This window comes from Apus apus, chromosome 4 (genome assembly GCF_020740795.1).
Source record: "Apus apus isolate bApuApu2 chromosome 4, bApuApu2.pri.cur, whole genome shotgun sequence".
NCBI lineage: Eukaryota > Metazoa > Chordata > Aves > Apodiformes > Apodidae > Apus > Apus apus.
The window spans coordinates 66,087,905-66,100,678 of record NC_067285.1 but is presented as its reverse complement, the minus strand read 5'-3'; the positions used below and the strand labels follow the sequence as shown (position 1 = coordinate 66,100,678).

Here is a 12,774-nt window from a genome sequence, read left to right as displayed (position 1 = left end):
GGGAAAAGAGGCAAAGTACCGTGTAATGATGGGTTAGAGTCACATTTGCCATTCAGCCTTTGTACACACGAGCCCAGTCTGCAGATGAAGATCTCACCTTTCTCTTCCTTAGGTTTTTCTAAGCTATTTCAGATGGGATTTTGGCCTTTTCAGGAACTTTTTTTTTATGCCAATGTCGCCAGATCACTAGTACATGTTAATATCTAGGATATGAATTGGCCACATATGCAGGTTAACAGGTGAGAACACCAGATGTAATCCCAACACTGGCTCTGCGTGGCTCTTGGCATGGAGTGCCTGGGGCTGAGCAGGACAACTTCTTGCTTATTTCTGCCTTGGAGCAAGGAGGGGTGAAGGACACCAAAACCTTTGGTTCCATCTTCTTTGCTGCATGGACTAGCCAAGCCCATGAAGGGTAACATAAAAATTCTCCCTTATTATAATAGGAGAAGAGATTTTCCCAGCCTAGTGCTCAGGCACCTGTCCTTCTGCTGAGGCAATTTGGCACCTTGCTCCTCTTCTCCCTTCTCCTTTGCAGCATGGGTCTTTATTAGGAGATTACCTCACACCTTCTCTGCTGCACCAAACTCACACCAGGACATTTTCAACGCTTCTGGCTATGATTCAGCATCCCCCAGCCTGAGAGCTTTCTGCAGAGTGCAACTCTTGGTTAGAAAAGAAAGAAGTCTGAGCTGGCTTTGTGCTAAAGTTTATCATTGGCTTTTTTTGCATTTGTCAGCAAATAGGTTCAAAGCAGTAGGCTTTGCATAAGCATGTTGCCACAGGTCTTTAGTTACTACATTTTTCCCCTCTTTTAATGCACAAGGAAATACAGGCAGTCTTTTACCTCATGTTCTCCTTCCTGTGAACTGTCAGGTACATTTCATAGACTCTCCCTTGTGGAACAGCTCCCGCTGGGATCAGCAAGCTTACTCCTGCAGAACAGAAGAGACACAAAGGATAAACTGGAGGAAAAAAGGCAAGTGGGCCCGTGAAGAGGAGTGACAGGTAAGGCAGATGATGATGGCTGTGATGCCAGATTTTCACCCAACCTTGCCAGCAGACCCTAAATGACCTCAGTAACTTGGGAGACAAAGTGTTAACTGCAACCCTGGCTTCTCTGAAGGTCAGCTGGTTTGTACTTCTTGTGCATGGCACTGAAATACGGATATGTAGAGGAGGACTTTCCTCCCTTCCCTTTGATTTTATTTAAAGAGCAGACAGATGGTTACACTGCTGCTTACCTTTTAAAATGATGGAAAAATTAACAACTCTGGCTAAAATTTCCATCAGCTGTAACGGGACATCTCTCCCTAGGCAATTCTTACTTCATTAAAATCAGGAAAGAAAAGCAGTGGAACACTGTCCCAGGGGACAACAAGAACCAGTTTTTCCTGAAAGATGGGTTTTGAAACTGGCATCCTGTCTTTTAACGCACTCAGCTTCTAACTAGATTACCAGGGAGACAAAAATGGGCTTCGTGGTACTTTGAATGTGCCTAGTCTCTTACAGTGGCTCAAAAACTCACATATCCAACCTTGAAAAAAATGTGGGCAAATATGCTCTGTGCCCTTTTCAGTGATGATTAGCTGTACATTTGATTATAAAACACTGTTCCTACATTACTACAAATTCAGAAATGTAGCAACTCCCCAGAAAACAGAGGGTCCCATCATCACATGACAAACTCAGCACATGAACCAGCTATTTCACTCTGCTGGACACAACTCAGCCAGCTGGCTCTGTAGATGTGGTTAGCTGGGAATAAGTGGCAAGGATTTTAATACAGCTACTACTGCATAGCTGAAAACAAACCTACAGGCAGATTATTTACATATGCACAAGAGAGGCTTTTTTGAAACCTTACATGGCCTTGTCCCTTTCTTTAGCATACAGTTTTTGGTCTTGCTGGAGACCTTCCGCGTGTTGCAGTACAGCCTCATACCTGATGTTGAAGGGGAGAGATAACAGCTAGGAGAGCATTTTCCATGACTGGCTTCTGACACTGGTCTTACAGGACCGTTACAGCCTCACCTGTGCATGGTCTCAGCTGTAATGGGGTAGGCATAGCCTAAATTAAAGGCTTTGATCACAGTAACTGGAAGATATGGGAAGGCACAACTCTCCACTGGGATATCTCTGTGCCAGGACACCAGCACTGCCCTGTGTCATCTGCTGATCCACAGAGAGTTGTCCCAGCATAGAGATGTCCTGGCAGAGAGCTGGTGGCAAAGAGTCGTCCTATGCCCTGGAGGATATACATACATCCAGAAGCTGAACAGAGACATAGATGGTAGTGGTATACAGATTGATATTACAAAACTTGTTTTAATAATTTGAAAGGGATTACAGAAATTAGTAAGCTTTTTTTTTTTTCCTTTACAAACTGATATAAATATATGTGAATTAAATGTTAGCAATAGACTTTGCTGACAACATGCACCACCATGGCATAAGAAACCTGAGTATTAATACCTACCATCAGCTGCTACTTAGATAAATGAGAAATCCAGGACTGTATAGCATGAATATTCAACAGTGCTTAGGAGTCAGCACCAAATTTCTTTTAAGTAGTTCAGCTTTCACTCAGGCTCTTAAATTTAATATCAATTTTTGCCTCCTGTTCCATAGTAGCTCAGAGAGGAGGTCTCACTGACCACTTCTGGCTGCTTCATGGGCTGTGAGGGGCTGTGTCCTGGAAGGACCAAATCCCGTAGGTCCTGGGCCATGTAGGCATTTTGCTTTCTCAGTAACATCAACAAACAAGAAAATATTCAGCAAAGGAGAAAGAGACAAGGGTAGGCACTCTCTTTGGTCAGGGCAGAGCGCTGTAAAATGGCCAAGCGCTGACCGCATCATGTGAAGAAGGAAGGGAGTAGTTCTGTGAAACCTTGAGCTACTGCATCAGGTAGTGAGCTGTGGTCTCATGTGTGCTGTGGTCCTACCTGGAGTTGCAGCTCCAGAAAAACTGGGCCAGGGGACTGATGACCACTGTGTAGCCTGCATATCCCTCACATTCAGTAGTTTATGCATTTGAATCAGCCCCACTTCAGATGTTAATATCACTCTTGACTAGCACACCAAACCCACAGAAACATGTAGATTCATCTAGGACATCAACATCTTTGAACGTCACCATTTCATTAGGAACCAAACAGCAGTATGGCTCTCTTAAAAAAAATTAGCTTGGAGAGATGAGCTCTCCCAAGGCTGTCCAGGAGCTGCCTGGATGGTCTGGAACTGCCTCCTGGTGCCTGGGTGGCTTGAAGGGGCCCAGCAGCCTGGCCTCGTATTGTATGAAAAAGACTGAGCAGCCCTTTGCAATTACATCAAAAGGCACTCACTGCTCAGCCCTCCTATTTCCTTGTTGTAAAGCAATAATATGTATAAAAAGGACAGAAATACAGAAAAGACAGTACTGGGCCTAATTTTCCTTAGGTATGTAATGTGTGCAGGAAAAAAAGCTTTCAAAGAATTAGTATGCTGCTGTCCTACTTCAATGCCACACAGTCTGCAATGAAATGGAAGTGGAACAACCAATTTGTTTTTTAATTAATTTGTCCTTTTTATGTGTGATGACAAAATTGATGCTTTCTGGCTTGGAAGTCCTTTTCTAGAGCTGCATGAAAGGAAAAGGTTAAGGATGCTGAATTCCACTTCACACAAGGTAGCTCTGAAGCCTTGCATGTCTCAGAAAGTGGCTAAGAACTCTGCAATGTTCTGTTAAAAAGGTGGCCAGGACTTTGGGAAAAGAATACTTCAAGTACCTTGGTAAACCTTAATGGGGGGAAAAAAGCATGTTTGTTCTGGACAAAGAAAATGCAAAGTCTCAGGAGTAACCTTGCATTTTCCTGCATAAAAACAAGCTCACTCCACTTGAAACCACAAGACAACTGAGCCTTTAAGCTAACACTGCTAGCACTTACCTGAATTGGGAATTACTAGGTGACCTCCTAAAGAGTTGAAGGTCCCAAATGCAGTGCACAATGGGTCTGTTTGGCGAGCAAGGCTCTGGTTCTTCATATTCAGGGTCTCATTCTCCAGCAGGGACTGTGTAATCTGTGGGGACAGCTTGGAGGAGAAGTCAGAGAGGTCATCCTGGGGAGTGACTGCACCAGAAGTGTTATAAACCTTGATCTTCAGGTTGGGCAGTGGGTCCAGAATCGGAGAATTGGTCATTGGGATTTTATCAGAAACATCATGCAAGGCATAAACAGGACCCCTGTACATGGCTGCAGCTGAAGTAAGGTCTGGTGGCACCGCCAGGAGATCTGCATTGGATATAAGAAGGAAGAACAGTATTACTTTTCTCTTCTGATGGATTTCTTCTGGGTAACAATTTGGATTTGCATCCTGCATTTTGCCTTTCATAGCAAAAGTTAAGATACACAAAGTCCTTAAAGACTGACCTTCATCTCCTTTTCCATGCATCTCTCCAGCAAACCCCCAGGGCTTATATATTGACATACTTAGTTTCAGGACAACATGTTTTCCTTACTCTGTAGATCTAGCTTTATTATCTAATAACCCTTCTCTAAATGCTAAGTGACTATCATTAACCAATTTACCAAATTGGCTTAACGACAGCATTCCTGAAATGAAAGACAGCACAAACTTGTGAAGTCACTGTGCCTAGGACTACTTGCAGTGGAGGATCAGTACCTACATCACAGTTTTTGGAGATTTGTTTTAAAAGTATCTCCAGCAAAGAAAATTACACTTCTGTTAATCTTCCACATAACAGCTCTTTTGTCATCTTAACTCTTATTTGATGTATTCCTCTTGCAAACATTGTGGATAAAAGAGGAACTCTTCAGCCAACATACAGGTCTTGAAAAAGCCAGCACTACCTTTGGAGTGTTTTATTCTGGCCAATAAAGTGTGGAAATAATTAAGCTGCTATGCACCAGTGATAAAAATTATTAAACATCATTATTAAATTATGTTCTACCACAACTACTTCTACATTGTTTATTGAAAGTACAGTACTTTTTAAGCTACTATTTATGGCTGTGGAGACAGGGCACAGTAAAAAAGGCTATTACACAACAAAGGGGAGGAAGATGTGATAGAATTCTTGTACTGTACTATCACTCTTGTGATGAATCCTGCCTTTGTTGTTCCTGTAGAGCTTTGCCTTTGCTTTAAATTTGAGCTGGACCTGTTATTTCCATAAATATCTCTGTGTTTCACTATTGAATTCATGGTCTCTCTTCAGAAGTTAAATTCTTCTGTTTTATGGTCTTGAGGATATCTGAAAAATGCCAAAGTGGGTGTTGAGAACTTGACCATCAGAAACAAATGGGTATAATCTTTCTCCTTTTATTAAGTGCCAACAAGAATCCAGCGAATATTGTTCATGCAGCCCAAGAGACCATAACCTATAGCATCTCCCTGAATTGGTCAACATGGAGTGAAGTGACAACTAACCTTGCCTTGCAGCCTTGATGTTAACAGGCTGAAATCCCCCATTTAGTGCCGAGGAGTCGATAATATCTGACTCAAAGTCACGGTGGTTCTTGCGATAGACAAACAGGGCCACAACAATGGAAATAGCCAAGCACACGATCACAGCAATGACGATCCCAACGTAGAGAGCAACATCATCCGAGTCAGGAGCAGCTAGAGGGAGAGAGGCCAGGAACCTTGAAGAAACGTGCTCCTCACAGAGGTTTTCAAGAAGCTTATTATTCTCATTTCCTGCAGATATTTACTGCCTTTTTTATAGGCTAATTTAAAATCCATTTCCAAAGCTATATAACAGGTCTATGATCTTTTGATGGAAAATGCTCTTTGATTTCTCTCTAACTTGAGTTCTAACTCTTCTGCTATCTACTCATTCATCTAGTACCCAGGCTGCAAATTGCTATGCATACTACATGTTATAGACTTAAGTCTCATGAAGCAAATTCACCCTATGAAATAAAACAATATATCATACTGACATCATGTCAAATATTGGTATTTAGTGGTTCAGCTGATAAGAATTTGAACTTCAGAAGCTTTATTTTTTAATTAAAGAAGTAAAATACCACAGAAAGTCCATTTTTTATTGAATACCTGGAATATCAAGACGTATCTTTGTGTTTGCTTTTTTTGAACTATAATGTGGTCAAGTCATTTTTCCCTCAAATCCATTTCCCTTTAAAAGAAACAAATCTAGTAAAGCAGAGAATCAAACACTGAGTTCTCATCACTGGCATTATCACGTCTGTATTTGGATAAAAGTTGTAGCAAGCACAAGAAATAATGTGGTAATTTACGAAAAGGAACCCAGATTTATTAGCACTGTCTTGTGAGAAAATGGCTATATGATACTTCTACTAGCTGCTCACACCATATCTTCAGCACTAATTCCAGTCTAATCCTTAGCATCATTATCCACTAGGCTTTTTTTCCAAAAGGTCTGAATATATGACCAAAATTCGAAGTGTTTCTATACAGTGACGAAGCCCAGTTTTAGAGACAGTGGAATGAAAAAAGGTCTGAAACAAAATCAGACCTTTTTAGTACCCCATTTTTGTTAGTCTGAAACATGTGAAATAACCTTTAGATTATTTTACTGCTCCCTGCCTTCTAGCCATTCAAGCCAACTTGCCTCCAAATATCACTTTTATTTTTTTCCGAAGCAGTTCCAAGAAGCAGATCTCCGAGTTTCAGCTCAAAGAGAAGTGAACCCACCACCACATTTCTTCTATTTGATAAGGAAATTTTAAGGAGAGAGGGTTCATTCTTTCCAGTTTCTGACTCTGACTTCTCCCATTTTCCTCATGCATAAGTGCTGTTGTCATTCTGTGTCAACCCACTGACAGAGAAACAGGTTGATTGCTGTCAAACAAGCAGCATGCCACTTAGTTTGCCAAATCGGTCCCTCTCTACCAAGTCACATAAAGGTGGTGTAACAGTAAAGCTTGATCCAAGGAATAGAATCAAATTAGCATCCAGGAACGTAAAATCAAACATTAAACTTACAAGAAAATCCATATTCATTCTGGGTTCTCTGTTCAGTTGAAATAGGATAAATGAAACCTTGAAAAGAAAGAAATTTAAAAAAAATGGGAACAAAATCAAATTAATGAGGAGAACAAAAAAGGGAAGCATGAAAAATCATTTAATTAAAAAAAAAAATAGAAAGAAAAGAAACTGATGGCACTTTAAAATTCTGATACAGCACAGAGTTAAGATTTTGCATCCCCTGTCTCCTCCAGAGCCTTCCTAAGAATTAATAAGCAGGCAGATTGAATTTCTAAGCCAAAATCGGTCTCGAGTCACTAACTTTGGAGTGCTTAAAGTCTTTCTTTTACTGAGCATAAACTCTAATGGATCTAATTTATTTCAGACGTCAAGGGTCATTAGCATATGGAAAGCCTTTTTTCCCTATCCCTGCCATATGCTTTAATTCCCAGGACATGTTTGGTGAGGCTCTAAACAGTTTTTGTATTTAATTATAGTAGCTTGCTGTTGATCTAATAGAGCTAAAGGAGACCTGTCATCACTGGTCAGAGGTTAAATACCCATTCCCTGAGAAGAGTCCATGCACAAACCCCTCTCTCTGTATTTCCCTGGAATTATTTTATCCTATCTTTAATACACATTCAATAAGAATCCCTCAAGGATAAAAGAATTTGTCAGCAAACGGGAAACTGAGCAGCTTCTCTGCAAAATTATCACAAAATCAATAAGGCCTCTGGGGTCATAACTTCATTTATCTGAAATATTTGCAAGCACCATACATCGACAAAATCATAACACACTTCACAGTTGTACTTCAGAATGGATAAATAGGAGAGCTGGAGCTGCTTAGTTTGCACCCAAGCCCTATGAACCTACTAAGCACCTCCCAGCTGCTTTTCATCCATAAGGAAATGAGTGAAATGCTCCAAGTCCCATCCTGCTGGAAAGGTGAATGAGAAATCCAAAGTAAGCAGGAGAGCTGCTGTAAGGGATGGGATTGGAGTTGGTGTAAATCAGTCAGTACAAAACTTCTCCTCCATCACCTTCCCCTCAGTGCTTTTGAAGTGAATTTCACCCCCTCTCCTTGGATTGCACTGCAAAGGAGATCACACAGCCAGGGACTCACTGCAGATGAAATGAAATGAAAATGCAGTCCTGGCGTGTGCCTAATGCACAGGACCACATTGCAGGCAGACCAGAGAAATAAAGTCCAGCTCCCAGAAACACTGAGTTTGGGTTCTTGGCATCAGTTGTGCCTTTACATAGCTCTTCCTACTTGGCTGCACTGCTTGGTAATGAAGATATAGTATGTTCCAATCGCAGGTATAGACATACATCCCCTTGAAGTTTCCATTTATACTATTGTATAAATGCTACCTTAACTGAAATACCAGAGCAAGAAGAAGCTGCTTAGTGATGATGATGTTTTTTCTGAGGCATCGTGGGACAGACTATATTGCCTGTGATATCTATTTAAAACTTTATTTCACAGCAATGATTCCAGCCTTATAATTGCTTTTAGAAATATTATGTTCTAACTTGCATTTATTTGGGTCTTTGAGGCAACTTCATCTGTGTGTACTCGCAACACACATACTCAATCTTTTGTGATAACTGCTTCCTACGTCTACTAGTGTACTCCAAGTATTGGCCATAAAAAGTCAGGTGAGCAACTTCTGAGGGCTTTAGTGAGTGCTCAGCAATCCTCTGGGAATTAATTTACAGTATCCTAGTTACTCTCCACCTACTTCCCAGATGAATGCTGAGGCCTGTATTTAGTCAGATTTCAGCTGTAGCCTTATGCCCAATATTTCTTTTGGTAAGGTGTCTCTGGAGTCCAAAAGGCAGCCAGCAGGAAATACAAGGCACAAGGACAGGTGGAACTTAGGCTGGCAGCATCTCCTTGGCCCTTCTGTCTCGTAGTCAAATCCACTGGGAACGCTTAGGATATCTCCTAGCACTTCTCGGGGGTCCTGGCATGGTACAGCAGATGTCCCCTGGCTCTGCATTACCCACGGAGCTTAAGCTCACCTGCACAGAGCTGGAAAGGCTATTCCTCTCTCCTTATGTGGCATTTCAAGAAAGCTGGGGAGGAACTTTTTATAAGGGCATTTAGCAATAGGAAGGCTTAAGTGCTGCAGAGTGTGATGCCATGCGTTTGAGTTATGTGCATGCCAATGTTTTGCTGAGGGACAAGATTCATAGCTGACCAGCATGGCTGTAGATGGATAGGTGGCCACTCATGCCAGATATGAAGACCTTGTTGAGGTGACAGCACTACACAAGCTAGCCTAGTCATATAAGCCTCTTTGTTCACATTATGGAGGCAGGCTATCCTGGCTGATACAAGAAGAGACCTTACCTTGGGTTGACTTCAGCATCCCAGCCAAGCTGGCAATCCCAGCCATCTGCTGGTCAAATACCAGCTCCATTTGCACTTGCAAATTAAGCACATTTACTAGAGATCACTCTAACATCGCAACTACAGAAGCCTTCTGCCATTTGGGCAGGACTTTTTTTAGAATAAAACTACTTTTAAACACTGCTTAGTCATGAAAAGTGCTCTTCCAAAAGGGAGCGGGCATCACAGTGGTAGTGGTAAGAGGAAGGCATGCAGCCATGTGGTGACTGGGCAGGAGGCAGGGATATTGCCATGCTTCCAGCACAAGGACATAAGATTTCCTTTGAAAGTTGGTTTTCACACTGGTCCCTCTGACTAGGCCTTCAAACAATAGAAAAGGACATTTTCATCAGATAATGATGCAAACCTGCTGGGATTAGTAACTGAAATGATGAAGAATGACTTCCTTCCCCTCTTCAAAGTAACTGCAGTGAAAAGAGATCTTTTTCTTGTGAGGTTGTTTTTTTTCCTCCTTGTATCAACAGCCCTGCTTGGCAAGTACCTGAGGGACTTTTACCAGGATCATCAAAATTTTTAACGAGGGTGAATTTAGAAAGGTGCTGGGAGGTTTGACTCTGGAAAGGCTGCTGACTCACACTCAGAGCAGCTGGTTTCACAGTGAGCTACTTGCTTTGAGAAAAGTAATTTAAGATTCTTCCTACAGCTTCTTGTGAAACGTACATTTCCAAAGGGGCTTTTGATGTTTTGTTGTGTAACTCACTGCTGGATGAGTAAAATAGTAATAATCATACTTTACACTTGCGTAGTTTGCCCTTCTGTTTGAGGCTCTCAGGGGCTTACAAAAAGTGGGTATTTATTTCCCTCATTTTACAAGTACCTCACCCTATGTCATACCTGGAGAATCAGTGGGAAGGTTGGGTTAATGCACACAAATTGCACCATTGTAATTGCACAGTAAATGCATTCATTAAAAATCCTTTAATTAAGTACTTGTTTCTCCATGCATTCTACTTTATATTCCACTTTAGGTTTCTAAATACATTTTTTGTTCCTGTGGAAGTACTCCTACTAAGTGTTAAAGGTGGGCTTTTTTAACTGAAGTAATTATACTAGCACAAATCCTTTGTACAAGTGCAGATGTATCATTATAAAGATGCACTGCATAGGTATTGCCTATTCTCTTTCTATAAAGCAGGTGAAGAACAATTTAAGCACTTTCATAATGAGGTAACACACCGGGAAAACTGAAGTAGGGTGAATATGCCAGATTGTACTGGAAAGATGAACCAGTCCAACGTTGGTATATAAAAAAGACCTCAGCAGGCTTTTTATCAATTTAATTTAACTGAATTTCAGCATCAGTTGCACTTGCACTGATTTGGGGAATTGTGCCCACTTAACTAAATAGATTTTGAAACTCATTTAATTAGTTTGGTGCAGTAAGTGAAGGCAGATGATCCTCAAATGCTGGAAGTCCAGCCTGAGCATTTTGGTCCCACATGCCTTGCTTTGACCTTCTGGAAACACATTTGTGGTCTTCCCTAGGGCGTTAGCTTTTACAAATAGGCAGGCTGACCCTTTTTACAGCATGAATTAATTTGCTGCAGTTTTCCTTGGGAGGAGTAGATAAGCCTTCTGCCAAACTGGGGAAAAAATGAAGCATTTGGGAATGGAAGAATCTCAGACCTATGAAAGATAACTGTGCAGAGATGATGGCACTGACTGCCTTGAGACTGAAACTGAAACAGTGTCACCAAACAACCACCAAAGCAACTTTTCTAAGCTCTGTTTTTCCTGTTGGGGAAGAATCTACCCTTCAGCATATTCATGGGCATATATGATGCTTAGTCTGGGAACTCTGCATCATGACCATGACCATCCTGAAAACCTGAGTTTGATTTTACCTAGAAAGCCCTGGCAATATACTGCCTTGGCCCATGAACTGGCATATTTTAAAGACAACTTTTAACTCTGTGGTGTAAAACACCACATCACGGCTTCATGCAGAGAGAACATTTTAACTGGTTCCTCTTTTTGGTCCTTCAGAGATTTTGCTAGTTTTCTAGTCATTCTGAATTTGTATTAATGGATATCAATTTTAGAATGATCAGATTATGAAGATATTTTATTCTGCTGCTGACAGGAAAGAAAATACTCAGATAAGCAAGAAAGAAAAATTTCAGGTTTTAAATTTGTATTTTCCCCAGCTACTTTCTCTCTTTCCAGCAAGTACCTAGGTAAGTATTGTAGCCAAAGGTGGTCTTTTGGGGCACTTATTTACTAGGGCTTATACAGTCTGAGTAATATTTACAAAAATATTTACAATTACACTGCAAAGAAATTGCTGTCCACCATTAGCTGCTGAGGTCACAGCTAATGATACATATTTGAGACTGTATCAAGGTCAGTGAGAGCTAGAGACATGAACTTTCATTTAATAAAGTGAAGATTGCATAAGCATGCCAAAACTGCTTGTTCCCTGAATGCATCATATTTTAATCTGGTACCACTTGCTTCTAATCTATACATGGTCTTTACCCTCTATTTAGCAGTTTCACAAGGAGCTAAGGTCGCAGAATTATGTGGTCCATTTGAAAGTCTAGCCACACAACATGTTTCAATAACATCCTGTTGCAATGAATTCAACAGGTTGAGCATAATATATTGTAACAGCACTTTGCCCTCTTTCAGCTCCAAAGTCAAAGAGCAACCTTAGAATAAACCCTGTATTCTTACTGTGTAGTGTTTAGGCTTCATGCTCATTTAACATGTTGCTAATGCAGATTTACCATGGGAGAAATATTAACAATAATATTAGAATTTTAACTGCTGTAAATTGTTTATCTTTCTTGCTATTTTCCATAAACTCTAGCACATAAACAATAAGATACAGTATCTTATAACTTATTAGATAAAAATAAATAATTAAAAAAACCCCCAACAACCAAGACCTTGGAGCTGCAAAAAGCTGTCAGACAGAATGTGTGCAGCTTCTTCCTGTATTTGCTCTTCTAAAGAAAGACCTTCATGTCTGCAGTAATGATGCTGAAGGTCAGATATTATATCAGGCATCCCAGAGATAATGCACAGTAATTTATTTTCCTTCTAAATGACTAATTATTGGCATCTTCAGGGTGGGCTAATAAACAGGGAGCTTGAGGTTTTGTGACTGATTATTTACTTGGGTATTATCTCAGATCTTTCCTGATCAGGCAGGTTAAATGGAGAGTCTCTCTTGTTCTGTCCTTGAACAGGAGTTTATCATATTCTATAATTAAGATTGCAACTATGTTTTCATTTTAAATTAGCTTCTTGACATTTTGTTAACATTGTTAGAAAGATCTTGCCTGAATTTAAACATGCATGTCATCTATATGAGTGTGGGGGAAGATGAAGAGTAGCGTAACTTGTTGCTACAATTTGATGCAGCTTAGAATAGGCAAATTTGACACTATGCA

The 12,774-nt window shown here is 40.6% G+C and overlaps 1 protein-coding gene across 2 annotated transcripts in view; it reads right to left on the bottom strand.

Moving 5' to 3' along the window:
- The window catches only part of UNC5C (unc-5 netrin receptor C), a 257,762-nt gene that overhangs the window by 26,966 nt on the left and 218,022 nt on the right, over positions 1 to 12,774 (bottom strand). Inside the window, exons 8-11 of one of the 2 annotated variants that reach the window (XM_051617619.1) lie at positions 6,973 to 7,029; positions 5,431 to 5,622; positions 3,927 to 4,271; positions 848 to 935 (exon numbers count right to left, since the gene is read on the bottom strand). In XM_051617619.1, coding sequence (XP_051473579.1) covers positions 848 to 935; positions 3,927 to 4,271; positions 5,431 to 5,622; positions 6,973 to 7,029 — 682 coding nt within the window. The remainder of the gene's footprint in view (positions 1 to 847; positions 936 to 3,926; positions 4,272 to 5,430; positions 5,623 to 6,972; positions 7,030 to 12,774) is intronic. The other variant, XM_051617618.1, reaches the window with a different exon arrangement.